The 27,856-nt window shown below is 50.9% G+C and overlaps 1 protein-coding gene and 1 long non-coding RNA gene across 2 annotated transcripts; one reads left to right on the top strand and one right to left on the bottom strand.

Annotated features, from left to right (window-relative positions):
• Positions 1–2: 2 nt before the first annotated feature.
• PLEKHO2 (pleckstrin homology domain containing O2) lies at positions 3–27,856 on the top strand. The gene is made up of 6 exons (XM_027465571.3): positions 3–271; positions 4,304–4,456; positions 10,971–11,087; positions 17,811–17,915; positions 20,623–20,721; positions 23,134–27,856. The coding sequence occupies exons 1-6, from the start codon at positions 263–265 to the stop codon at positions 24,361–24,363; spliced, it is 1,713 nt and encodes a 570-aa protein (XP_027321372.3). The 5' UTR covers positions 3–262; the 3' UTR covers positions 24,364–27,856.
• On the bottom strand, positions 13,286–23,137 carry LOC106014384 (uncharacterized). Its single transcript, XR_003499701.3, has 3 exons — positions 20,960–23,137; positions 17,257–17,401; positions 13,286–16,646 (listed from the first exon to the last, which is right to left on the bottom strand). It is a non-coding gene; the product is annotated as an uncharacterized lncRNA (long non-coding RNA).

The raw sequence follows: 27,856 nt of genomic DNA on the forward strand, positions 1-27,856 counted from the left end.
CCGGGTTAGGGGGGGGGGGATCCCCGCCTCCTCGGGGCCGCGCTCGCAGCTCCGGAAACCGGCGCTGCTGCTGCTGCTGCTGCTGCTCGCCAAGAAGTTGGTGCAGAGGACACAGCCCGGCTTGGCCCGGCTAAGCCCGGCCCGGCTAAGCCCGGCTCGGCTCGGCTCGGCTCGGCATGCCCGGCCACCCGGAGCCGCGCTGCGCAGCGGGACGCAACCGGCCGCGGAGCCCCTGAGGAGCACCCCCAGGTCCCTGCTAGCCATGGAGCAAGTGAGTAAGGGCCCTGCCGAGCCGTGCCGAGCCGTGCCGAGCTGTTCCCAGCCGTTCCCAGCCGTTCCCAGCCGGGACAGGGCTGGATGGGATGGGACGAGTTGGGTTGCGTTGGGTTGGGTTGGGTTTGGAGCCCCTCGGTGCCTCCGCCGGCTGCCAAGCGTATGGGGCAGCCCCCGGCCCCGCTGGTCTTTAAATTTTTTTTTGCTTAATTATTCTGATGATTATTACTTTCTGTAATTCTTCCTGGCTTTTTTTTTTTTGCAGCCGGCGCCCCCGCTTCCAACTTTCCTCCCCTGTCGCGCTCGGGGCGGACAAGCGGCGGCAGAGCCGGGCGTGCCGGAGCCCGCAGCCTTCGTAGGGTCTGTCCTCTCCTCCTCCTCTTCTTCCTCCTTCTTTTTCTCCTCCTCCTCCTCCTCCTGCTCCTCCCGTGTCCCTGCCGGCCGTGCGCCCCCCCAGACACGCGTGGGGTTTCACGCCCGGGCGGTCCCAGCCCCACGACCCCCCCCCAATAATTGCTGCCGGTGCACAAAGGCTTCGGTGTGCGTGGAGCTGGGAGCCGCTGCCTGCCTCCAGTCCCCTTATTTCAGCTCCCAAAAATGCGGCGAGAAGGAAATCTCCTCCCCAAACGGGCAGCGGGGAGGCTGCAGAGCGACCCGACTTGGTCGGGACCGAAAGTTGTCATTATCCACTGGCATCCGTGAAATTAATCCACGGCACAAAAACGGCGTCCAGCTGGCACCCAGCCCGAGGGGCAGGAGCGAGGAGGCTTTGGGGGGGCCGCTCGGTGAAGAAATCCTCCAGGGAGCCCTTTGGGGACAGGGCCCCAGCTGCAGCTTGCCGAGGCTCACGTGGATCCCAGCGGGTTGTGCCCGGGGAGATGGTTCATCCACACAGGCCGGGGAGAAGTGGAAGTGCCACCAGGCTTGTCGGAAGGGAAAGTGGAAGGGCAGAAAAAGATTTGAGGTCTGGGAAGGCGTCTGGAGATGGATTCGTCTTGTGTAGATGGCATGGGATGAGCTGGCTGCTCTTGCTTTGAACGGAGCGATTGGGACAGCGAGCCACTTCTGGGCAGCGTGTGGGACCTGTAAAAACACCGCCACGACGGGGCTGCTGGGCTTTTGTTGTTGTTTGAAGCCATGAAAAGAGTGTGGTTTTGTGGGCCCTTAAAGTGCTGGGGGAGGGAGGGAGAAAGAATCGCCGAATTGTTAAATAAAAAGCCATCCTGTGCCCCTGCAGGATGCTGGGCTCTGCTAAGCTGTAAAACTGAAGCGTAAGCCAGGCTGTAAGAGTCAAGCTCGTGCTGCACTTCTGGTGCCCATGCTAGAAATTGCAAAAACAACTTGTATGGAGTGGCTTTGGGACCCGTGCCTTTGGCCTCGGCCAGTGACAGGACAACTCAGATCTTCCCTCGTTTACGCTGGCTCGCTTGGCTGATGTCAGTGGGTTTATTCTCGTGGGTTTACACCAGCGTCGGGCATGAATCCAGCCCCAGAACATCCTGGAAAGGATATCTTAGCATTTCTTGCCTCCAGCAGAAGGAATCCCCGCAGAAAGCTGAATTGACAACAGCAAATCGTCTCTTTGTGCCGCGCTCCAATTTTAGTCATGGAATCGCAGGCAGCGGGTGCAGGGTGGACACAAAGTCCTGCTCTGATGGTGCCCTTCCCTGGCAAACCTCCCCTGGTCCTCGGAGCCTTAAGGACGCGGGACCAGAGGGCCACACAGGCAGCTGGGGCTCAGGAGACTGCTGCACGATCCCATCCCATCTCATCCTTCCTCTTCTATCAGGCTGCAAAGGGCTCTCGCAGGCAGGAGGCTCCGGGTCTGGGTGGCAGAGGCAGGCTGTGTCTCCTCCTCCTGCAGAAATCCTTGGCACTAGGAGCTTCTTGTTGGGGACAAGTTGGGGTCTGGCACCCCGGGGCAGGTGGGGACTCAGAGATCCTCCCTGCGGATGCTCCAGGCTGTAGCCTTGCAGCTCGGCCTGTCCCAGGAGTGCTGGCATGAAAATAAACTCCAGCAAAACTGGCTACCGGGGCAGGTTGCTTTTTCAGAAGTAGCTGTGCCGTGCTGCGACCTGACGGTGAGCACTTCTTTCGTAAAACCACAGAAAACGGTAGTTTTCAGTCTGTAGAGAGCAGAGGCCACAGGCAGACTTATTTGGCACGTGTTTTCTTTCAGATAGCCCTTCTGCCATCTGCAGAGGGAGGGGGGAAGAATGGTAAAAATGAATCTGCCCAGCAAAAGGAACCTACAAAAAAAAATCAAGAAGTACAAACATTTGGGGGTAATGGCAAGCCGGGTGGCTCTTGGTTTGGAGTCGCTACTCGTACGGGTACAGCCGTGCAAAGGAGTGAGGGTGAAGTCCAGGCCAGTTGTCTAAAAATGACTTCAAAGGGTGCTCAATCAGGAGACCAACAGGTCTATATTTGTGCAGCGATTGATGTTTACTGAAATAGCAGATCACAAGTGAATACAACTTCCTGGCAACCTAAAAAGTCAACTTAAAGAAACCCGCAGTACCCCTCGTTTCCCGGAAAACTTTTTTATGCTCTATCATCCTGTATTGGGGCGCCGCTCGGTACAACTGAAACAACTTCTGCAGAGTGTGCCAAGAACGTTGTACCCCTTTCTGTGGGGTTTACTTTTACAGGAGGGCGTTTGGTTTGGTTTCTTGTGCCTGGTCTGCGCCTACCTGGAGACGGGAAGCCTCTCCCCGACCTCGCTGGAGGCTGGAAGAAGTGCCCGTGCGCAGGGAATTTAATCTGTTTTTCCTCTCGTTGTGGGTGCAAGATCTGTCTTTAGAGGAACAGCTCACCCAAATGCAATCCAAGGGTGTGTTCGCTGGGAGTCTGGTGCATGAAAACAGATTTGTTAGCAAGGGTTTCCTCCGAGTTTTTGGAACTCGTCTGTACTCACTCGCTCTATCCCTACTCCCTTCTGGCCATGGGAGTGTCCGGCTCTGACTCCTTCCGATGCACATGGGATTTCCTTGTGTTAAGAAACACGATGGCTACAGCCACACTGGTTTGGTTTGTTTGGTTTGTTTTCTTTTTCCTAGGAGAAAAGGTTTCATTCAGCAGCTAGCCAGGACCGTTTGGGGATGCTCGGTCTCCTGCCTCTGTCACACATCCTTACTCAGAGGAAACGCATCGCGTTTTTGCAGTGGGGTTATTGTCATCACAGGCAACAGCGGTGCCGTGTCCCAGGAGGAAAGCCAAGTTTTGGGCTAACTGCGTGGCTCCTGGACGGGTGCTGGAGGATTTGGGGTTGGCCTCCTTGTAAGGGTCACGAGTTTGGCGAGGTGTTTTCGTAAGCGGCTGTGGCTCAGCTGAAGGCAGCGAGCAGCGCTCCTCTGCTTGCTCCTGGGGAAGAGCCTCACGGCAGCAGCCCCGCCAGAGCCCGTGTGCCGGGCCAGAAGCATCTCAGTGCGGGTGTGATGCAGTCCTGGCCCTCCAGGGCAAAGCTGTGTTGGTCACGGGAGCCTTGCAGTGTCACTGCAGCCGGTGGCAAGCGGAGAGCAAAGCAGTTGTGCGTGTTGGGACAGGTCACAGTGACTCCGTGCGAGCAGGGCAGCTCTGAGAGCAAAGCGAGACATTGAGGAGCTTGCAGAAGTGACTGTGGGCAAAACAGGAGTGTTGGTACTAAAGGGGCACTCGGTGCGCCAGCCAGAGGGGAGAACCTTCCCCGAAAGGGGAGCAAAGAGCCACAGGAAGCAGAGGCACAGGGGGACTCACTGCCACCCCAGCAGCATCCTCAGCAGTGGCCGAGGTCTGTGCTGTCCACTCACTGACTCTGTCCCAAAGGTTTGGCTGTCGGGGGGGAGCTGGCTGAACTTTCCTCTTCTTTGCAGAAGTTTTCTCTGGAAGTTTTCTCCCAGGCTTTGTTCCGTGCGATCTGGTGGGGAGGGAGCACATGCGGTGGGTGCTGGGGTCTGCTCCGGGCAGGCTTTCTGAAGGCTGTCATCAGATGGATGGGAAGTGCTTTTAACGTGATTCCTTCTCCCTTCTGCTTTTCTTGGTGCCCTTGCAGGATACAAAGGAGGAGGTCTCAGAGAAACCAAAGTCAGCTCTGAACGCAGAGAAATTCGGCTGGATTAAGAAAAGCAGTGGGGGACTCCTGGGCCTGTGGAAGGATCGTTACGTCCAGCTACGGAAAACGCAGCTTGTGGTCTTTGAGGATGAGGTATGGTCACAGCTAACTGCCTTGAATAAAGGCCCTCAGTGACACACATTCCTGCATTTTTCACTCTTCCCTCCAGCCCATTCCTTTCAAAAGGACTTCTCCAGATATCTTTGGGAAGGTTAAATGCTGTGAAGAAGAGACAGCTGCTGCGTTTTAGGGTATATTATATATCATAAATATTTCAGCCAGTAAATATTTTGACAGTGCTATTGTCAAAAAAAAAAAAATATGGGGGCAGGACATCCTGTGACAAGGCAAACAGAGTACAACTTTGGGCGGAAGCAGGATATGTGCTAGTAGTTTTTGGCATTTAAAGGCTAAAACTGCATTGTAGCAGACCGGCTGCCCACCTGCTGCTAGAGGGGCTGACAGGCGGCCCCGCAGCTGTTTGGCACCCCTCAAGGAGCTGGAGCTGCTCCTAGCCAGACTTTTCAGGGTTTCATTTAGGCACTGCTGGGCGCAGGGCAAGATCCTGAGCGCTTGCCTTCCTCCTTAAAAGGGGACACAGTTTGGGTTTGGCTCATCTCTTCCTGTTAGCTGAGCAAGCCAGCGCTGAGGGAAGGACCCCTGGGAGCCTTATCCTGAACTTCCCTAGATAAATTGCGTGCCGTAAGTTCACGGCCTCATTTAGAGCTGTTTCTAATCAAATAAGAAAGAAGAGCCAAGCCAAATCTGCCCTGCATCTTCATGCGAGAGGAATGGAAAGTTCAGGGCCAGTCCTGCTAGGCTGCAGCGGGACTGCTCGCACAGGTGGAGAATTCCTGAGCCTGCCCCTCCTGAGAGCTGAATTTGCCACAGCAGTCACATAAACAGCAGCCCAGAGAGATTTGAGACGGGGGCAGCTAAATCCAAGCCCTGCTGGTGCGTGGTGGCTTGAAGCAGCCTCGGGGCTGAGGTTTTTGCATGCATGTGTCAGGAGGAGTGTCAGGAATTGTCAGCGCACAGCCCCACGAGGACCGTGCGCCTGCGCGGCGTCTGACACAAGGGGTCCGGGTCAGTCGTGGGCATCAGGAGGATAGAAAATAAAAGCAACGTCAAGTTTCTGTGCTTCATGTCAAGGGAACAAGAATGGGGAAATGTTTCAGCAGTTGCACTGCTGTGGTGGTTTCAGGAACAGCGGGACTGACAAATGAGTTTGGTTCTCTTTTTGAAAGGAAAAAAAAACCTTAGCATTGCCTAATATAGAAGATTTGTTATGAGCAGTTTAGGTTAAATGGCATCACCTCCTCCTGTACGCTGAACCCTCCTGCTCTTTCCAAATCCCGAGGCTTTCTGGAGGCGTTCGTTCTTAGTTTTGAAATGTCATGATGAGTGCAAGAATACCAAAATGAGAAGTCAGCGTCAGGTGATGAGCAGCTTGGAAGGCAGGCAAAGCAGTGGGGATTTCGAGACCTGCAGCTCTTACACAGCCTGGTCCTGCGAGCTATCGCAGAGCTATCCCTCTGCAGATTGCATCCAAGTCCCCCAGACACCTGTTGACTCCAGCTGAAGCTACAGGAACAAATGGATTTGAGTCCATAAACATGACATAGGTTTTTTTTAGAGGGCACGACTTAAAAACCCAGATCTATGGAGGTTCTTATTACCACAGGGGAAAAGGAAGCTTTTAAAGTAAGATTAATTTTCACAGACATTCAGAAGAAGGAAAAATCCCGATCATTTAAAGGGTTATTTTATTATCTCAACGAGGAAAATGGCATTTGTAACAACCAGACATAATGTTTTCTGGTAGCCTGCGGACTGTGGTAACATCCTGTAATAAATTGCATCTGTGAGCTACGGTAGCTACAAGGCCCCATTATTGTAAATAAGGGATCATGTTAATATCTATAGGCTATTAAACAGGCTTACAGTGAAGTCAAATATCTTAGGAGAGGAAATTGCTGCAAAATTGTCTGATAGCTCAATAGGAGAGCATGTGTTTGTGCAGACTTACTGCAGGGAAACTGAAGGAAATGGCAATTTTCTGTACTCAGGAGGGGTCCCGTTAGCTCAGAATCGTGGCAGTTTGTGTTTATTACTGTATTTATCTTCCAGTAACGTGAGTCAGGGCAGCGTTGCTGTCTCTGTCTCACAATTGGGGAACTAAGTTTCTGAGATGAGAAGTGACTTGCCCAATGTCAAAGGAGAGCCTGTGGTGCAGCGTGCTCCGGTGGCTTTTATTTCCGGATCTCGATCTGCATTTTTTTTTGCTTTTAGGAAGAAACTTTTAAAAATGGGATCGTTCAGTGCTTGCTGGACGGGAGGTTTAACAGCCCTAGAAAAAGAAAAGAGAGCGTTGGGCAGCAGAAATACACAGTTATGCATCCTAAGTTAGACTGAAGTAGGTTAAATGGGAGGGAGATCAGCTCCTGTGTGCGAGGCCAGGTTTGGAGCCTGCGTATTGGAACTGCTCTAAGCCCATCAGATTTCCAGGAAATGAGCTAGTGACTTGGACACACCGTCCCGTTATCAGCCCCTGGTGTGCTGGAGCCCTTCGTGCAGAGGTGCTCGTACTGCCTTCAGCAGTTGTTTCACACGCAGGCACACTTGGTTATGCAATTGCACGAGCTGGCAGCTGCCCTGGTCTCTGCAGTTTGGGTGTGCAGAGTAACAGCAGAGCAGAAGGCCAACAAAAGATCCTGGCAATAACATTTTAAGTACAGCCTGAGCATAACACAAACACCGTATTTTAGCATCATCAATGGAAATCTCCTGGAATGTACTTCTGACCCCCCTGGGAAGCCTGTTCCCCATATTGCATCTGCTCATCAGCCTTTTGGGCTGTTTTAACACGGAGCAACCTCCCGAAGGCAAACTGCAGTCGGCTATTGTGTTCCTGGCAGCAGATGGCGGGTGCAAGTCGCCGCACCTCGCCGCGCTGCGGGTTTCAGCGGGCTGATGCAATATCAAATGTGATGTATTTCTTCTTAGCTGCTCCTGTTCCAGCTCCAGCACCCTACAGCTGCACCCTCACGTCAGCTAAGACCCGGTTAAGAGGGACACACATCCAACGTGCACATTGCATAGCCAGATGTCAGGAGAGGTGCCCCGATGCAAATCCGCGCAGCTCCGCGGTGTTTGGATACTGGGGACGTTACTGAGAAGTCTCAGGGACAGGCATGTTGGGCACAAACCCACACAGAACCAGCAGGCAGGTTATTTTATAATGGTGTTTCTTGTCTTGCTGTCTCTGCATGTTCTTGCTGGAATAAAAATTAAGCCCACAGAGCTACAGAGGGCACACGAAGAACGGGAGATCCTATGCAGGGAGGCTAAACAAATCAATGCCGTCACTCCATAAATTAGAGAGAGTGAGTCTTTTGGATTAGAAGTTGGATTTTTTTTTGGTTAAAAGTTTCAATAATTTTTTTAAAGAGTAGCATATGTCAGGGCAAAAGTCATCTTGGCAAAGCATCTTCTAGAGGCCAGAGGATCCACCCGGCATTTGGCTTCCTGCATGGTCTCAGTGGCGCAGTTAAAACCTGCATTTCTCCACGGGTGAAGTGACAGCAATGTGTACCCAAACGTGATTTACTAACACGCTTTGAGATCCTCAGCTGGAGAAGAGGATTTTTGTTTCAAGGGGTTTAGAGATGTACAGAGAATGGAGGGTCACAGACCATGAACGTGGCTCAGCGATGAGGTCCTGGCAATGTTGCTTTCAGATAAATGAAAATTTCCGTGCAACTTTTCTCCTTTTTATCACCTCTTCATTCAGGAAACTGTAGGTTTGCCAAATGTGATTCTTTGGTTAAGCTCATGCATTAATATGTATAGGCATTCAGTAATTTTCTTCCTAAGGGCCAAGCAAGTGAAACACAGACACATATATGTTGAAGTAGCAGCGCCTGCTCTACGAATAGCTGATGGAATTGTTTTTCTGCATTAAATCGTGAGTGTAGGGGTTTCTGTACCAGGATTTTAACGTGTCTTATTGATTGTCCCTTACAGCGAGTGCAAAAGCAATTTAAAAAACACGCACTGAAATCTGTAGAGGGAAGGAGGCCTGAAGGGAATTCCCTGTTCCCTGGTCACATCTCTGTGGCTATGTGAGAGGTGGCAGATCGGCAGCAGATGCGGTGCCGTGGGGCAGCCTGCTGAGCTAAATGCAGGCAGCTAAATTCAGCCTTTGTGTCTCAGCACGATGGAACAGAGTTGCTTTAACTTCCTTGGGATGCTGGAGGTGAAATGCAGCAGGAACTTGGCTAAAAAGTGTTTGAGACCAGTCTGTAGGGGCAGGGCTGCTAAAAGCAACCTTGTCCCTGCCCGATGCTGAGCATCCTCTGGGTCGCAGGGGGTCGGAGGGACCTGGAGACCTGTGGCAGGGGCAGGCCCTTGGTCTTTATCTGAGCTGTGCAGAGCAGACATAAAGGATCTCTTTGTGACCAGGTAGGCACACAGAGGGGCTGGCCACTCGCCAAGGGTAAAACGGAGACAAAAGGCCCCATTCTGGCACCGCCTGAGCTCACAAACTTTTTCCCTTGCCTCATGCTTGGAGTTTTCATATTTCTCTGGCTGCTTTCTCCTCTGCCATCCCAGAGGAGGAGAACTTACTTGAGGGGTTCCAGGGTCTGTGATGAAGGAGCTTACACCTTGCAAAGTCAAGGCAGTTCCCCTGTGAGGCAGGGCCCTGCGTGTCCCCACGCTCCATGCCTTTATTCCCCAGCCAGGCCATAATCCCAAAGCCTCCCCAGGGAGGAGGGGGGTGGCTGAAAGTCAAGACTATGACACAGCAAAGCCACAGCTCCTCAACCTGCTGAGCCCTTGTCCCCTAGCTCTGTCACAGCCCGTGACTGTTCTTAAAACGTGGAGGACGGCTGGTGTGGGATGTGGGGGCAGTTTCCTGCCCAAGAGGCAGGAAGGATGGCGTGGACGAGGAGGGTGACACAGAGCCAGCGGGCTCTGCTGGGGGCAGAGCCGCCCTCCAAGGATGGGCAGGTTTGCCAGGAGGCTTTGTGCTGCTCTCTTATCAGTGCCCAGCCAAGCCACGTCCATCCCGAGCCCAGCAAACCTTCGCGGAGGAGCTGGCAACCGCGGCAGTCGTGTGGCAGCGCTGGGATGTGGGTGGTCATCCACCAAAGGGCAGGATGAGATCACCCCGTCCCCTAACACGTGTATCCCTGACCTCAGCCTCCTCTATCATTTGTTGGCTGCCGAGGAGTTATTATTTCCATCCCCGTCCTTTCGCTGTGACGTTGCAAAACAAGGCAGCAGGAGCCTCGCGCCTTCAAAGGGCTCAGCAGCGTCAGCAGGATTTTATCTGCGAGGTTTTAGGTTTGGGCAGGATCCGTCTCCTCCTCCTAATGTACCTTTCGCCAGTTCTCTGGTCACATTCACCTACTCAGTGCTAAGCGAAATAAACAGTCATGTCATTAAAATAATAAACCGAAATTAGATCCAGACATCCCTCGGTGGCTCAGAACTTGCTGTGAGTACTCACGCTCACTCTGCTGGGCCCCCATCTCCAGACAGGAGGGTTAAAAAAACCTAACGCAGCCCCAGCTCTGTGCAGTGACTTAAATGTCAAGTGGTAAGCGAAGGAAATTCCCCGCAGCCCACTTCCCTCTGAACTCTCCATTCCCTGCCTCCAGCCACGCAGTAACTTCCTGGCTACGACAACGTTTCCTCACCCCACACCCCCTCGCTGCTACAGGAATTGCTAAATACAAACCCGCCGGGGTGCGAGCCGCTGCCCTGGGAGCGGCCTCAGAGCTGGGGATGGTCCCGGCTGGAGGTTTTAATTTTGGGTGGTAATAGGGAGGTTCACGAGGCGTGCTGACGGCAGCGCTTTAGCGGCAAGAACTGCTCCGCGATGCTCACTGCTTCTTTGTGTGATACGTAGCAAAGGGAGTTTTGGGGCTGTTGGTGGCTGAGACACGGAGAATATCCTATGATCTGCCCGGCGTTACGCTGCCGTTCCTATTAGGGCTGGTGCTCTGCGGCCGAGCTGAGCCACGCACCACCAGTGGAATTTGAGTTATGTTCGGGGGTGAAAGGAGCCAAGTTCGTGGCCTGCAGTCGTCGGTGGAGATACAGCAGAGGGGAATATTCCCCAGCGAGACGCTGGCCCCGACAGCTGTGCTGGCTGTACAGGACTCTATTTCCAGTCCTCAGTGTTTTGACAGCTCAGGGCATGCCTGTGAGAGGAGCTGTGGCTGCCACTGACCTTGTCCTGCGATGCCTGTGCCACCTTCTGCCCTGTGGAGAAGCAGAATAACATCGCCTTCATTCATTGCAGGGGGGAGGTGATTTAGCCAGGCCGAGCGGGAGTTTGGGGGTGCTCTTTTGGGGGTGTTATTTGCTCAGCCGCTGCGGACCACTAGCCACAAATCAGCCTGTAGCTTAGAGACCTGGGTGTTTTCTTGGTGGGATACCAGCCTGATTTATGGGGGCTTGCTGTCTGCACACAGATTTATTTTGAAGGCAGAAGAGCTTTTTAGACAGATGCAATGGGAAGACATGCAGAGGTTGGTGGTATATGACTGATGTCAGTGCTTCCTATTCATGATAATTTTTATTTCCCCCTCTGCAGGATGAACAGAAATGCATCGAAACAGTGGAACTGGAGAGTTACGACAAGTGCCAGGAAGTGCGTGCACTACTCAAAAAGAAAAACCGTTTCATTTTAATCCGCTCCCCGGGTAAGAAGGTAGGATTGCCTTTCTCATCACCCTCAATTCTGCTAATTCCAAAATGAGTCCCCAGGCAGCTGTGCCCAGTGCAGACGAAAGGCTCTGAGATAGCTCTTTGGCAGCTGGGAGAAATGACCTGTGGCTGAGAATGCAATATGCAAAGAGGAACACTATTGTCCTGTAGACTTTCTTACCGTGTTGGTGAATCAGCCTTCCTGCTACTCAGTTTACAAGAACATTTTCCTCTTGATATTTTTTGGCCTTATCACTTTCGTTCTTGCAATACTCCCTGAACAGTGGAGAATGTCCCACGTGCTCTGGGCTCTGTTGTTCCCCACGTGCTCTGGGCGAGGAAGTGTCCCTGTCCCAGCTGTGTGTGCTGCAGCTTTGCTGAAGTTCCAGTGAAATCAGTGATCCTGCCCCATGTCCTGAGACAGTTCCTGAACCTGGAGATATACTCATGTGAGCAACTCCAGTGCAACGTTGCTTGCAGCCAAACAGCTCCTGGAAAAAAAGATTTATTCTGCAAATTTAATGAAACTACAACCTCAGGTTCCTGTGGTCGTGGTTATATCCAGGACCAAATAACCAGGCTGGTGCCACAGAGAAGTCACACATCCACCAAGCTCTGACTGGCTGCAGGGATGAGCTTGCCTTCCTGTGCATGTCCATCATCACCACACATACTTTGGAGGTTTTTCTGCACTCCTCCTTGCTACGTGTCAGCATCTTTTTGGGCTGGGATGTTGCTGGTGTTGCTCTTAGATAACTCACTCTTAGATTCTAATTCCAATGCGATTTTGTTGGCTTAAAAGATCTCATAAAACCTCCAGATCCGAGAGGTTGTGAGGGGACACGCAGCATCCTAATTTCCATAAGAATATGAAGGGCCAAAAATATCAACTGACATGCATTCCCTCATCTCCATTCTGTTTGAATAAATGGAGATTGTTTAGTCGTCGTTGTCACTGCTGCTTATTCTGTCCCTCCTGTCACTGAGCGTTTACTCATCTAACAGTGCCTCGGGGCTCCAGCTGAGTTCAGAGCATCGTGGTGCTAAACCTGGTTCCAAACAAGTCAGGAACTGTCCTCCTGTCCCAAAATACTCACGTGGAGCGGGGTGGGAGTGGAGAGGGAAGGTGAATGATGCGTGTTTTTCAAGTAGGCGCTGCCTGTATCGGGGAGAAAAGGGATATTAAGCAAAATGCACCAAGGTTATGGCAGCCTGGAAATATGAACCTGTGCCAGTGAGCTCCTGCTCAGCACGGGGTTACAGAGCAGTGAGTGTCTCCAGGTCGGCTGGGGGTTTAGTGTTTGTTTTGTAGCTTCATTAATCACAAATAATGTCAATTTTAGATCAAAAGTGCCTAGCCCTGGCAGGCTTGCTGTGTTTTCTGGAGGGTGCCTGAACCACCACAACTGCCCCTGCTGAATCCCTCTGGCTACTCCGTGTGTGCACACCTACTCCCAGGGAGGCTAGGAACAGCCTGTGTGTGCTCACAGACGGGCAGCACATTAGGAATTATTTTCATTATTTGCAAGGCTATTACTTAGGCAAATTGTGTAGTAGCTGCATGTGTTTCTGCTCTGCTGAATGAACCAACAAAGGGCGTGAGACCTGTTCTTAAACCTTTAATTTCTTGCTAGGAGAAAGCTATGCCCAAATTCTGCATCGAAAGGGAAAATTCACCCTTTTGGTATGCTGGCAAGTTTACAGCTCCCCTGGTTTTCATGCCAGTGATTAAATGGAGACCTAGATAGAGGCCACTTTTTATAAGGCTCTTTTGGTGAAAAGGAGGGCTTTTATAAGTGAAAAGTTCCCTGTTTGCTACTCCCTCCCACCCTGCTTTTGGCTGGGAATCTGGTGCGGGTGTTGACACACAACATACTTCTGCAGATGTTAGAACAAGCTTCCTTTAGGAGGCCAATGTACACAAGTGGCCTTCTTCTGTTTTGAAACTGCAGCTGTGGCAATAGATGTCTGCCGAACGTTTTCCTTTTAGGAGACTTGCTGCCAGCTGCAGTGTGCACTGCAATTTGCAGTCACCCTATGGACTGGCTTGCCAAGCCCTTCCAGATCTTGCTCAGTTTCTTTGCCCCCTGTCCTGAGCACAATGCCAGAGAATGCAGAAAGTAAGTGTGTAACTGGGAAAAGTCATTTATACTTCATTGCACAGACTGAAGGTTCCCTGTTGAAAGCAAGGACCCTCGGTTAGCTGTAGGGGAATCCAGGTTTACATCTCTGATGTGACGTTTCTGAAGAGCAGAGGACACTTGCAAAGAGCAAAGAGTAAAACAGAAACCGTTCAACCCCTCTCCAGTGTCTGAAGGGCCTGTGCCCAGTATAGCTCTGCTTTTATTAAATTGGGCAGTTAAAAATACTTTGCAGTAAGAGTTGCACCCGAATAAATAAGTTGCCTTGCTAAACATTGATCTTTGATGGCAGCACCCGAGATTCTGCTTGCCCTAGTCACAAGGATGACATTTTTCTTAAGCCATGACAGTATGAGCATGTCACACGCCTGCACTGGTCAGCTCCATGCGTGGAAGTGAAACAAAGCGCTGCCCTGAGCTTCGATTATTCAGCAAAGGAAGCTGGAAATGAGCAAAAGACCCATTCTGCTTAGCAATCTCAAATGCTTTGTGCCACCCGCAGCAGTTGGATGAAAATTGTTGGATACGGAGAGCTGAGCAGAGAACTTGTAAGAAAGGGCAGCAACCTCGGCTTGGAGGCTTTAAAATGTACTCACGATGCAAAGAGCAGTGTAAACTGCCTGGAGACTACAGAGATTGGCACGAGGCTGGTGTTCAGCAGGTCTGAGAGCCGTCAGCTACGGGGAGGAATGGCAAGAAAGAGACTGGTAGGAAGGGAGAGTGCGCCAGCAAGTGCTGCAGCTTACCACGTCCTTCCCCAGCGCTGCCAGGCACCAGCTCAGCACCTGCGCTCAGGGCTGGAAACTTTCACTGCTTATTTTTCCCTTCGTCAACTTTGGAGGGGCCTGGATCTGGAAGCTGTAAGAGATTGCAGTGAAGCACGTTTGCCCTGTGCTCTGGGGTCCGAGTTTGGCAGAGTTTGGCAGAGGCGCTGCGTTATTCCCAGCGCTGAGGCAGCTCTTGGTTCAGCTGCAAAAAAAACCACGAGGATCTCTTGACAGTCCCTTTGCTTTTGTTTTTCCTTCTGTGATCCAACCTGACAAGGACCCAAATTCATGCACGAGAAGGCAGGAGATGACCTCACATCTGGCAGACGGGCTCCGGCGTGTTCTTGATAGCTGCTGACCCAGCTGTGCTCTGGCATCTGCCGGAGGTGACCACCCGGTGCCAAAAGGCAGCAGAAGGGATCACGTTCCTACACCTCAGGCAGCTCACAGTCCAGTTTATCCCTGACCCACTGGCAGTTGAAGCTTTGCACTGAAATGGCTGAGAAATTGGGGGTTTCTGTCACCCACCTCTGCGACTGGCTGGCAACAACGAGTGGAAAAACTGAGCTGTTATTGGTAAATGTCTTAAACTGCAGCTTTTCACTTAGTGAAAGCACAATGGGATGGCGCTGGGAGCACTTCTGCTCCCTAAAAGGCAGGGTGAGCGTAGCCACTTGGGTCTCCCTGCCTGCAGGCTGACTGATGTCTCCGAGGAGAGGTGGAGCAGTCAGGGAATGTGCTCGCTGTCATTACAGGCAGTGGCCGGAGTGGGAGCCTCTTTTGTTGCGTGACATCCAGGCAGTGATTCAGCAGGAGCTGGCTGGCCGTGCCGTGCTCTGCGCTGACTTACAGTAAATTACGTACCCTGTGTTCGTGGCTCACAATGGTGGCTATCACAGTAGGGTCAGCCACGACAGCTTTTCCTGGCACACCAGGCTGTTGTTCATGACTCAGGCTCAGCTGGCTTCAGCAGGCAGGAGAGCCGATGTGCTGCCCTGCCGCCTGCCCTCTGCCTTTAGGTTTGGTGTCACCGAGTCCCCACCTGAAAGTGCTGCTGGAGATCAGACCCTGCCTAAAGCTGTGCAGGGGTGTATCCTCTGATACCTGTCAACACTCAGATTAGTAAAAATACAAAGTCAATTCATTTGTTCCTTCTCTGTGGAGGAGCTGGGGATCTCCCACCAGTGCTACAGCGGCAGGCAGAACTGAGAACAACTCCTCCAGCTTGTTCCTGTGTCTTCTGGGCTTTGACACGAGCTTCCACCCCCCCGTGGGTTAGCCTCCTCCCCTGTGCCTGCGGTGGAGGACACGAGCCACAGAGGGATGCAGACACGCAAGGGACTGCGAGGGAACAATAAGGCTCTGTCTGGCAGCATCACGAGTGCCAGCCTCGGAGCCCCAGCAACCTGCCTTTTCCGTGGTACGGGTGGATATTGGGCTAAAAAGGAGAAAAACGTTCTTGAAGAAGGCTCGTTCTGCTGCCTTGGGAGCATCTTCCTGTGCATCCCCCTCCCCATGCTGTTGCTGGGTCTGCGTTAGGTGGCTGCAGCAAGTGGTCAGCACTAAAAGGTGCAGGCTGGAGGGAGACTTCAGCTTCTTGTTACTGACGAGCAGCCCCCAGAGCCCTCGCTCTGCCCTGCTGCTCAGCCGCTAGCTGACACCAGCACTTAGTCACAGTCCCAGCTCTGGGAGGCCAGCAGCTTTTGTCCGGGGCCGAGAATGAGGCACAGAAAGTGGCATTAGAATAGGAAGCTTGAAGTGAGGCAGGAATCCTTCCCTTGAACAACATGTACGAAGCTTTCTAAACCCCAGTGTGGGCTGCCAGGTCTTTGCCAGGCAGTGTGACAGCTCAGCTGCTCACAAGTGGAGCTTTCTCATAAGCTTTTGTAATCACAAAGCTTTGGGGCAAAATCGTTTCCAAACAAAAAAGTTTTTAAGCACACACAAAACCAGGCCTGCTCGGGCTAAAACAAAACCTGGCTGTCACTGTGTTTTGGAGCCTTGCCTTCCCTTAGGTTCCCCGGTTAGCATGATCCTCCTGTGCCCTAGACAAAGAGCTCTTTTTGCAGAGTGCTGTGGTGCAGGCCCTAACCTCTCCTCTGGGCTCTTAGGAAGACGTGTGGCCCCAATCACCTTACGTGCAAACTAATCAAACAAACACACTTCCCCAAAATTGCTGCTTAACTCCCTGCTGGCTGTGCTGTTTGTGAGGGTGCTGCACCTTGTCGTTGTGATGTGCAGGTGCAAAACTGTGGCACTGAAGTGAGCAATAAATGCAGAAAGGAAGGGCAGTAGGTTTCTAGCAGAATAGCAGGGCTGGATGTAAGGAGATAACGCCTTAGCTCTGCAGAATTTCCGATGCTGCTGCTTTGGTCAGGAGAGCATCCCAGTAGGGATGTCCAGAGTATAGGTATGTAAGATTTAAGTTGCTGAGACCCAAAACAGTTGCCACTTTGTTGTACCATAAACAAAACAGGAAGCTGCTAAAAGCATTCAGCTGTCAGTCACCCTGAGCTTTGTCTCCCTCATTTTATACAGTCCGGAGGTTCTGACCCTCTTGTGATTCCAGAATGTGGGGCCTGATTTACAAAAAGGCTGAGGCATTGCTCTTGAAGGCAATGCAAAGATGTTGGATAGCTGTAGCATGTTAAATACCTGAAAAACAAAACAAAACAAAACAAAACACAAATGAGACCCTTCCAGTATGTGTTTTGGATGAGCCTGTCCATAGCTGCTCACCTCATCTGTGAAAAGCAGCTAATTGCTCTGAAAAGTTATTTGTGAAGCCCACAGACATTGTGGTGATAAGCAGCAAAGAAGAGATCATCAACAGAATCAGTAATTGTGTCTTCAGGGCAGGGCTTGAGCAGAGTGCACTCAGTAAGACATATTGATCAGTAAGAGCACCTCCCCTGTCATTAGGGCCGGTGATAGGAGGAATTTGTGCAGCACAGCTGAGTTCAGGCTGCCTAGGTGACTTCGGGATTGTCTAATTTTTGAGTGCTTGATTTTGCCACTCGCAGGATGTTCTTTAGCACGAGAGTCTGCCCGTGTGCCTGCACAGAGCAGGTGAAGGCACACAGTGGAGCTATTTGGATCTAAGCTGGTCTGCCACTTGTAAAGATGGTGTTTCTCTCACCTGAAGGGTACTTTTGGGGCAAAGCTACGCAGTACCGTTCAAACCCCAGAAATTTTCTGTCTGTGGTGTCTGCTGCTTTATTTTTTCATTTGCAAACGGAAAGATACGGTGAATTCGTTCACTTACGCCGCCCTCGTGCTGCATCCTATCCACACGCAGCTGAAGCCAGGGCCCTGGATTCCTGTATCGCTTCTGTTCTGCAGAGCCACAGGAACAGGGAAGCGGGCAGAGCCCGCAGCATGCAGGTTTCCTACTGCTCTCTTCTCGCAGCCTGTGGGGAAGTTGGGGATAAAGTACTTTATTGCCTTTGAACCACCACAAAACAAGTCGGACTTTCAATCTGATTCACTACGCACGGTTTGACCATTCCCTGTACAAATTTACGCTGCCATAAGACCTTCTCCACGTGTTTTGCAGAAGTAAAAAACTCTCACTTTCTTATTTCTGTATTTATTAGCGGCGAAAATAAAACTAGAGCAACAAACAGTTCAGCATAACAAAATTCTGTTCGTGGGAGCTGTGATGCGAAATGCTTGCCAAAGTGCAAAGGAATCTGTAGTTTAAACACAGGTTGGAACTGGATGTTAAATAAAAACTGAAGGGATATACAGAGAGCAGAAAGCTGCCTCTCTGTTCCTGACGAGAAACGCTTAGGCAAAATTCTCTCTCCACTTTTGCAGGTTCATGATATCAAATTTCAAGCTCCGACTTTGGAAGAAAAGGAATCGTGGATAAAAGCTCTTAATGAAGGGATCAATAGAGGCAAAAACAAAGTATTTGATGAGGTAAGAGAAACAGTTTTCAACCCCAGTATTTCTGTGTCAGTTCTCATTCACTGCTGTTTGAGCTAGGAAGAGAACTTGCCCGAGACCCCACGCTGCATGCCAGGCATGGTCAAAGGAAAGAGAAAGCCCATTCACAGCTGGTATGCAGGGCAGACCAAGCTGCATCCCCACGGGCTAGGAGCTTTTAGTCCCTCCAGTTCTCAGCCCAAGAAGCTAGAACATGCAGAGAAGTGTTGGAGCCCTTCTGCCTCTTGCTGCTTTCCCCTCTCTTCTGGCAGGGTTAGATGCAGGGGCAGCAGGGTGAGTAAATGTGTGCCAGAGGCATGCTCTGTGCTGCTGACAGCTAATGTCTCACTGGGAGGCCCATGGGACACCAGAGCTCACCAAAGTTAGTGGAAGATGGTCTGGGGGCTTCAGGGGGTTTTGGATCAGCCCCTCAGCGAATGCTCTGATGTTCCCCTGTCCTGGAGGAAGCCGCTGGGGCACAGAAGCAGCTCCACCAAGTCAGTAAGGACTCGTCTCCCCCCAATGTTGTGATTCTCAGCACCAAGTAGCCTGGAAATGGAGGTGTTTGGTTAGGACATAGCCCAGTCTTCAAGACTGGAAAAATCTGCAGTGACTCAGTCCAGCAGCTATTCTGCCTCCAGTCTGGAGTCCAGTGGAAAGTTACTCCGTGGCTTGTCAGCCCGGCTGCTCTCCTGCCTGCCTCTCAGCTGGCCCCAGCACCTGCACGCCCCAGTCCTCCTCTCCTCCTGATGTGCAGAGGCAAGGATGAAAATCGCACATCCCGGAGGCTGACTAACCGTGCTCAGCTCCCCTTTCGTGTGTGATCAGCCCCAGAGCAAACTGAAAGAGCACTACCAATTCTGCAGTTGTTTCTGTAACCGAAAGGAAGTGCACAAAACCACCGCCACGGGAATCACACAAGAGCTGGGCAGGGTAGCTAGGAGACTAAGAAATCAGCAAGATGTGTCGAGCAGAGGAAACCAAAGCAGTGAGTAAAAGTCAAGGGCTGAGCCCTGTCGGTGTGGTGCTAGAAAATTCAAACCCTGAGAGCTTGGTCTTTGCTTTTACAAGGCAAAAGCTGGAGGAGAGGCTGAGATGTGCTCCTTTTTTTGCTTGGGTAAATGACATCCAGCGTCAGGTTTTTGCTGGCAGCTGGGAGCAGCAGGGAGGATGTTACAAAGTGGAGCAGCAGAGAGCTGAGCAGCCAGGCCTGCTCTCACGTTACAGCGGGTGGGAGATGAGATGTCCTGTAACACAGCGCTGCTCAGCCCTTGCTGGAGACCTGACGCCATCCCTGAGCTGTCCGGAGGGGCACGGCAGTGGGCAGCAAAGCCCAGCACGGCGTGGTGGGGTCTGGGGTCTTAATCTGGAGGTTCTGCTCCTTAGGAGGACCTGGATACTCAGAGAGAGACAGCTTTTAATTCTCCTTCATTGCAATTAGCATCAGACCTCGGATTTAAAGTGTTGCTGCACAGGCTAGGCACAAGCTGATGGCTCAGGCTTGGAGCAGCTCCACTGAAAGCTGTAAAAGTGCCCTGCTGTATCAGCCAGGGATTGGGACCCAATTTTTCCTTTTAAACCCTTCTTTCACCCTCACCAGCTTTTCTTACAGGACAGCCTTGTGGTCCGAAGGGCAGCAAACCGTGCTGACCTTTCACCGTCCTCCACACTGGCTCTGACCCTCAGCTGTGGCCAGCAGAAAATGGGAGAGCTGCCCAGAGAGCAGAGCTGCACGACAGCCCTTCCTGGCTGCCCACGCCTCAACCCAGCACTGCCACCCCTGCCACCACGCTGAGGACAACCTCAGAGTGCCTGGGCTGGCTTTAGAGGCTCTGCTGCCCATGGGATGCCTGTCCCCAGCCCCAGGAGGGTGGCAGACAGTGAGAAATACCTGCAGTGGGGTTGGGCCCTCCCAAGCTGGGCTGCCCAGAGAGGTTGTGGAGTCTCCATCCTTGGAGATCTCCCTGGAGGTCTCCAGGAGCCATCTGGACGTGGTCCTGGGCAACCTGCTCTCGGTGGCCCTGCTGATGGCCTCCAGAACTACCCTCCAACCTTCACCACCCTGTGGAACCTCACTGCCCGTGTGTGGGAGGCAGTGGATTTCTACTCTGATGCCGGGAAATGAATTTGTTAATTCAGCTACAGTTGCAATTAATCCAGGTCACTGCTCACACCTTCTATTCAGCTTCCTGCAGTCATTAGAGCTGTACAAGGGAAGGTCTATTCCGAAGAACTGCTGATACAGTTCACCGTCGGGTCACGGTTATTAATGGGCTTTCACCTCCGAGATGGCAACAGCAATTTCGGTGCCGTGCTCTGCCACACGCAGGAGCTGTTCCAAGCCCAGGCTGGGGTGGGGACAGCAAAGCCCACTGGTGCCCTTCTGTGTCCTGCCCTTTTGGCAGAGGGAGGGTTGGTGATTATGGACCTGAAGGTTGGGTGCTTTGCTCTGGAGTGCCTTTTAGATAAATGCCATTCTGCAGGTGATCGGTGCCTTAAATGTCCATCATGTACTATGGGGCTGTGCAAGCAAACTGTGCCTAAAGTCTGAGGCTAAGATTGTAATGGTGGAATATTCAAAAATCTTCCTGGATCCCAACGCTGCGTCCCTTCCTGTGTGCCAACACCACCTTTATAGACAGATCATAAGAAACTAATACCTCTTTTCTTTCCTCTCTCCCTCCCGTTCCCCCTTTTAAAGGTGAAAGTAGACGAGAGCCTTTCCTTGGACCATGTAACTCGGGACAGAGTGAAGATGACCCAAGGTCGCCGGCCACCCACGAGAAGCCACCTGAAGGAGGTAGGTGCCCTGCCTGGGGACTGAGCCATCTCCCAGCTGGGACCAGCACGAGCTGCACAGCCGCTGCTCCATCCAGCCACCAGCAAACCCCCAGGGAAAACCCAGGTGCCCGGAGAAAGCTCACAAGGAAAACAGCTTCCCCTGGGAAAGACGGTGCCAGCACCTCTTTAGCAACCCTCCAGGTTCCCATAGATCTGTAACTGCTGCAACGTGTTACGATATATTTAGCTTTCCATACCTCACGAGCCACTGCGCTGTCTGCTGAGAGCCATTACGGTTTCACTTTAATCAGAAGAGACCGAAGCTCCTATATTTATTTTCTAAGAAGTGATGATTTTTGTAGCCACAATGGTCTGACGGCCCAAGAACTGCGTGGTCTGTGGAGAGAAGCAGTATTTTTTATTAAACTAACTGGAAAAAGCAGGCAAGCTCTCGGGTTTACAAACCCTTCCTTCGGTCTGAACCAGAATACATTATTCTCCCAGGCGGCTTTATAGACTGGCCTGCCTACTCGTAACTGATTTTCTGGGTCTGTCACTTAAAAAAAGAAGGAAAGAAAGAGCACCACAGAATAAACCTGCGGTTCATTTCTATGGGAGAAGTTCTTATTAATGCGGGATTCCTGTGATTTACGAATAAGCTTCCACAGACAGATATGTTAGGAGGCCATTAATCTAAAGCAACGAAGGTTTTTAAATCAAACCTTCTTACTTCACACTTCCCAGGCTCTGAGTTATGTGTCTGCACAGCTCTCAGATGACCCTACTGCAGGAAATGAGATGCCCCAGGAGTTTTAACTTTGCATAGAAATGGAGGGAGAGTGTCTCTTCTAGAGAAATGCACGGGGATGGATCCCAGGTTCCCATCTATCCCTCCAGAAAACAGCAGAACAAAACCCGACAGAAGCTGGAGAAGCAACGCTGTGTAGATTCTCTGATGCCTAGAATGGGTTCAGTAAGGCAGGAAGCCAGCTCACTGTTTTCATGAGATGCTTCAGATATCTGCAAGAGCTCTCACTTTCGGCCAAATCTGGGGGAAACTGGCTTGCAAATTCAAAAGCAGGAATGAGGGGAAAGGGGGAGGACAGAGCCTGCAGAAAGATGGGTGTCACAGGTAGCTGCAGCGCTGTGAAGGGAATGGGATGATTTTTTTTTCAGTGCCAAAGCAGGCCAGGTAAGGAGGGGTGAGGGCCAAGCAGCCAGGATGCAGCTTGCCTCTGTGTGTCTTAGGGGCTGGAAAGGCAAAAGATGCTTCACCTAAACTCTCCGCGCTGCAGGAGGCTGCCCGGAGCTGCAGCTGGGGCCCTCACACAGGAACTGCCATCACATTTCTGCCCCCAGGGTGCCGAGCTCACACCCTGTAGCGTGTTTACCGCGTCCACCCTTTTTAGGATATCCCTCCCCTGCTCGAGAGGTTTGCACGCAGCCTGTGGTTTGAAGGTCTGATGGGCTGAGGCTTGGCCCCAGCGAGGCAGCGGTGAAATCAGGCTGAAGGGAGAGAGCAGAAGGCAACAGTCTTGCAAGAGCATCCCTGCTCAAGTGGCCTCAACACATGCTGACCATCCAAAGATTGGTTTGTTTTACATGTTCAAGTGGAAATAGGGCAGTCCTGAAAGCAGCTTTGAGGAAAACATCTGTAAATGAAAGGGGTAGGGAGATACAGCTAACCAGGATGAAGAGTTCAGGTTGTGCAGAGCTGAGAGCACAACACCAAGAGGAGAACAGAGACGCTAAGGTTATGGTGGAGCACGTTTTGAGATGGTCTGCTCAAAGGAAGTCGTAAAAAAAATAATTCTGTGCTTTAGTCCTCATTCTTGACTGCTTGTGGCTATTGGCTTTGTTATTCTTGTGCAAGTCGCTGCGCTATCAGGTGGAAAATAACTCAGCAGCAAAAACGCTCACGGCAGTCACAGAACATGTTGGTCTGGAGGAAAAACGGGGCTGTGCAGAGGGACGGGGGTGCTCCATTTGATGCTTTCGAGATTTGCCGCAGCGTACGTGAGCTGACCCTGCTTCCTGCTTTGTCGGGTGAAGTGTTCGGGACTCACGATTATCCCAGCTCATTAAATTCTGGCACAGCAGATCTCACTGGCTTTCACTTAGCAGATGAATGCAATGCTGTTAGAGGGGGGCTCGGGGTGATGCTGCACAGGAGAAGCTCCGTAGATTGCTCTTGAGCTGTAGAAGCAGCTGCTCTTGAGAGCACCATTTCTGTAATCAGTCAGATTCTCCTGGCAGTTTTGACAGATGTAAGTATAAATAGGGGGTGGATGTGTGAAGCAGTAATCCCCTGCCTTCGCCTTTCAGCTTCAGTTTTATGCTGCGAGTGTTTATACCGCTGTATCCATAGCAATTCCTTGAAGTTAAAGGATTGATGGAATAGAAATTGAAAAAGTTCCCTCTTGTGTTTCAGGCTGCCAAGTCTACGTCAGATGGTATTCTGAGACTAGATCTGGATATGGTAGACAATGGACCACCCACCTTTGACTCCACTATCAGCGAAAGTGACAATTCGCCACCTCAGAAAGAAACTCCAAAGCCACCCATGCCGCCTACAAAACCCACGGGCACAAAAGAAAGCCAAGATGCAGAGAACAGCGTTTCTGACCAGGAACACAAAACGCCTCTGCCTCCAGATCAGAAGCTTAAGGAAGGCTTAGCATCAAAGGACGATGTAAATGCCAAGGAAAAGGACTCTGTAAGCAGAGAGGAGAATGTGGAAGAATCCAAGGCACCAGGTGAGGAGAACAGAGAGAAACTTGCTGAGCTCAGCAGCAAGGGCACATCAAAACCTCCAGTTCCTCTTCCCAAGAACGTGCCAGACAAGCTAAAAGTGGCTTGGGACCAACCGGTGTCTGAACTTGAAAACACAGAAGACTTGAAATCATCAGGAGACGGTAGCAAAGACAGCCCTGCTGAGACTGCTGCTGCAGATGTTACAAAACCTCCTGCTCCTCCTCCTAAGATCCTGTCAGAAAAGATGCTGGCCACTATGAACTCCAGCCACGGCGACCTGGAAGCTGGGGGCTTGGAGGATCTGGGGTCTGGCAGCTCCGAGCCCCCGGTGAACGGCGTCGAAGGCAGCAAAGTAGCAGAGTCCACATCCCCAACAGCTGAACCTAAAGAAGAAAACGGGACAAGCTTGGCTGAGAAGGAACAGCAAAGTTCAGCAGAACAGACACCAAGTTCCTTAGCTACAGAAACAGGCCAGGAGAGTGTAAAAGAAACTATCGAGAGGAAAACCTCCATAGAAAACACTTCGGGCCTCAAACTTCGCAGTTCGTCTCTGGGAGACTTACTGTCAGATTCCAAAAATACCCAGACAGCACTTCCAGGGCAAAGTATCCCCAAGGATTCCCATCACTGCTTAGCTAAAATGGAGGAGAAAGTTGCGAGCGAAAGGGAAAAGGCAGAAAAACTTCTGCAGAAGGTTTTACATGGGGGGCTGGAGCAGGTCCAGGAGGGGAACGGACCCCCAGTGATGGCAGAGACATTACTCAACGAGGCAGTAGAACAACTTCGGCAAGCTACGCAAGTCTTGCAAGAAATTAAAGGTCTCGGAGAACTGAAAAAAGAAGCAACACAGAAACAGAAAGAAAAGCAAAAGGATCTAGTGACTCTCTATAGGAGAAGTGCTCCCTGACACACTCTTCCAAGAAGCTTGGTTTTTGAAATCAAGGCTAAACGTTTGCCATTTATGATTTGTACCGTTGCTAGGCCAGTGTTCAAGAGGTGGTGTTTTGCTGTGCATGCACCATGTTTATGGGACAGAACTGAGCTCTCAGTTATAGCCTCTTCCTCTCTTTCTTCATGCTGTACGTACCAGTCCGGTTCTAATCCTCTCAGCACAGCAGAAGGTTACAGGACAGCTTCAAAAATGTGAATGGTTTTTAGGGACTTGATCCAAAGTACTTTCAAATCAATGGATCAGGCCTTAAAAATTTCTGGTAGTCAAACCGAGTCAGAATTTTGAAAGGAGCAGAAAGGTTTCCCTAGCAAAAGCCCCCGTCTGTCTGTATTTGCAAGCAGATACCAGATTACACTGGCACCTATCCGGTTTTTCCACTTCAATCATTTAAAGATAAATCCAGTCAGAGAATATTTTACTTTGTTTATACACTTGCTGGCAAGGTTTCCTGGAGCACCTGGCCCAGTGACATCTAGGAATGTAAGGATAAATGGCTTAAACTTCTCCGAGGATGCTCGTAAAACCACATCCACAGTTAGTGACCGCACGCAGAGGCAAGCAAAACTGGCCAGCTCCTGCCTACGAGGAGTGTCCTCAGACCTAGGCACTCTTCTGAGTCCGGCCAGGCAATGCTCTAGGTGGGCTAAGCCTTGTGTAAATGAATGCAGGTTTCAATGCATCATTGCCAGGCACGTATTAATTGTCCCTGTTTCATTAACAGGGAAACTGAGGCAAGGATTAAGAGCAGGTTACACTTGGCCTTGGAAGCAGCGTGTTGCAGCAGCACAACATGCTCATTTTTAAGGACCATCCCTACCTGGTAACTCTGAATCCCCACTTTGTAATTGGGAACGATTAGCCAGGCGTTTTGAGAGCTTGTGTCCAGGAGATGCCCAGGGTCTTTCCAGGAGCGCCTGTCCTTAAGAAGCTCATTTGTTAAGGATGTTCCCTTAGCTGTTGGCTCCCCATTGTTGGGATGCTAACTGATAGGAGCAGGCATATCAGGCAGCTGGTCTGGGTGAGATCCCTCGTCCTATTCAGCAGGTTTCTACCTGCTGTGTCCTGGCTAGCCTGAGAGCCACGGTTTGGCACAGGCATCTGCAACTGGAGTATGGAGGGAAAGGCATTTTGTGCGCACAACTTTGGGGCTGGTCCCTGCGGCTTAAGTATATGAAAATAAAAAAGCATTGCTATGTAAGGGGCTGAGGAAAGCGTTGCAGGAGGCTCTGGCACAATTCCCACAGCTCCCCCACCCACCTGCTGAAAGCAATCACAATTCCCATGGTTTCTCGTGATTAAAGTTGTGATAAAATCCTGTCTTTGCACTGCTGCTGTACAGTGCTGTACCTGAGCTGAGTCCCCTCTCCTGTTCCGTACAGTATTTGCTCTCAGGAGAATCGTATGACATCCTGAAGGGCTTCTCCTTTGCTTAAGCCAGACTCTGGAAGCACAGAAAAGGATGATTTTTCCAGACTGGTTTTAAGGAGTGACACGCTACCTTATCTTTTTTCTCTCATTGTCAGCACTTTTCTTCTGTTATTCTTTGTGTAATTCCCCAGGTTCCACAAGGCTGCAGTGGGCTGCAAACACCTCCCTTTGCAGCAGCCCAGTGAAGCTTCATCTGCACCTCTTCTTAGGCTAGCCCATGTGCTCTTCAGATCTGAGCAGAGAAATGTTGTCTTTGGGCTTCCAAATATCCTGATTTTCACCACCCAGAGCCATCAGGACAGGTAGTGAGTGACTAGAGCTGATGCTTCCATATCTTCTGATTTGGATTAAAGCAGCCAGGGTGGTCTCTCCCCCTCTCAGGACAGCTGTAGACAATGCATGGAAAATCACTTCTGATTCTCTCACGTGGGAGGTTCTCCACAGTCAGACACTCAGGGCTCAGGTGCCACAAAAGCTTTGCGTTGAGACAAAAAGATTCCTACGTCCTAAGCCCACTGCCAGGCACACAGCCTGGAGGAAACTCTGGATCTGTGTGATTTGCTGCTGTAGATTGAATGTGAACCGTGGGTCTTACTTGCCTTCCAGATATTTTTAGGACAAGGGCTAATCATATAGACAATACTCTGTGCCTATCTGCTATCTAAATGTATTTTTCTGCATGTGCACTTTTGTTTACCGAACACTGTGTGGTATGAATGTGAGCTGTCAGAACCTGGTGCGCACTGGAAGTCGAGGGACATCAGCTTCAGAGAGCAGGCAGGCGTTTGCAGGATGCAGGTCTGTAACAAGAGAGAAACCAGATGGGGAAAAGGAGATCACACTAACAGGAAGACACATGAACCGGGGCAAACTCCGGGTGCAGGTTCATATCCCCAGGTGGAAGCCAGTCCTGACCTCCAGGATGGGCAAATCAAAGCCTGGAACTGAAAACTCATGAGCATGGAGGTAATTTATGGGAAGGTCAGTCCCCTAATGCACATACAAATGCTTCTGCTCTCACGGGTGTTTCTTGTGGCAGTGTGTTCTGTGGGTACCGTCTGGCAAAGCGCTGATGAAGATACCGAGACATCCCTATCTGTTACAGCCAGACCTCCAGGATGTGCTTATATTTACTGTATATTTTTATATAATACTGGATATTCTAATGAATAAATGTCTGACATTTTACTGAATACCCATCAGTAGGAATCTTAACAGAAAAAAAACCACCAAACAACCCTATCTGTTAGGAAATGAGCACATTAAATCATTTTACAAGCTACAGCTAATGACGGTTTTTGCTGTACTAACAGAACTTACTAGATTTGTATTATTTCTTGTAAATAGGTATAACTTAAGTGGAATCTCCATAGCACCTGGTAACTCTACTGCTGAAAACATTCCGTTGGAGACTTTTTAACTCTTTTTTCTAATAGGGTTAGCAGTTTCATCCTAAAATGTCTAGCCCAGCCCTAAGCCTGATTCATCTGGACTTCCCAGAAAACAACGGATCATGTTGCTTCTGCAGTTTTCCCACTTTGTTCTTCTCATTCTGGTGATAAGCTGGGCTCTGCCTAAGGCAGGAGGGTGGGCTACCTTGTAGCTGCCCTCTGGAGTGCTTCTAGATGCTCCTCTGTTAATGGCAGTGCTGGTCACAGTCAGAGATGGGATCCTGGCCTCTTAAGCCTTTGCTCTGACCTCCTGCAGCACCTCCCATCTTCAGCGTACGTCCTGCCACCACGCACTTTTTTGTTTCTCCCCTTAAACACCTGATTTCTGGCTGCACTAAGGCTGCCTTCTTGTGCCTGGCAACCCTGTGGGCATGGAGCGCTGGGGCGTGAGGCTGTGCTTCAGGCCGTGCCACCAGGTTACATTTGTGACAGGAAGGAAGTGAGCTTACAAGCAAGCGAAATGTGGATGACTCTGAGAAGCAGCTGCCGCAGCCAGAGGAAAGGCAGCACTTTGGCTCCTGCTTGTAACGAGCTTTGAGATTTGGCAATAAACCCCCTTTTAAATATCA

Source organism: Anas platyrhynchos, chromosome 11, assembly GCF_047663525.1.
Source record: "Anas platyrhynchos isolate ZD024472 breed Pekin duck chromosome 11, IASCAAS_PekinDuck_T2T, whole genome shotgun sequence".
NCBI classification, from domain to species: Eukaryota; Metazoa; Chordata; class Aves; order Anseriformes; family Anatidae; genus Anas; species Anas platyrhynchos.

Bases quoted from the DNA above. Each gene is read 5' to 3' on its own strand.
- PLEKHO2 (XM_027465571.3), top strand. The intron at 17,916-20,622 runs GTAAGAGAAACA...CCCCTTTTAAAG, and splicing joins AAAACAAAGTATTTGATGAG to GTGAAAGTAGACGAGAGCCT. The intron at 20,722-23,133 runs GTAGGTGCCCTG...CTTGTGTTTCAG, and splicing joins CGAGAAGCCACCTGAAGGAG to GCTGCCAAGTCTACGTCAGA.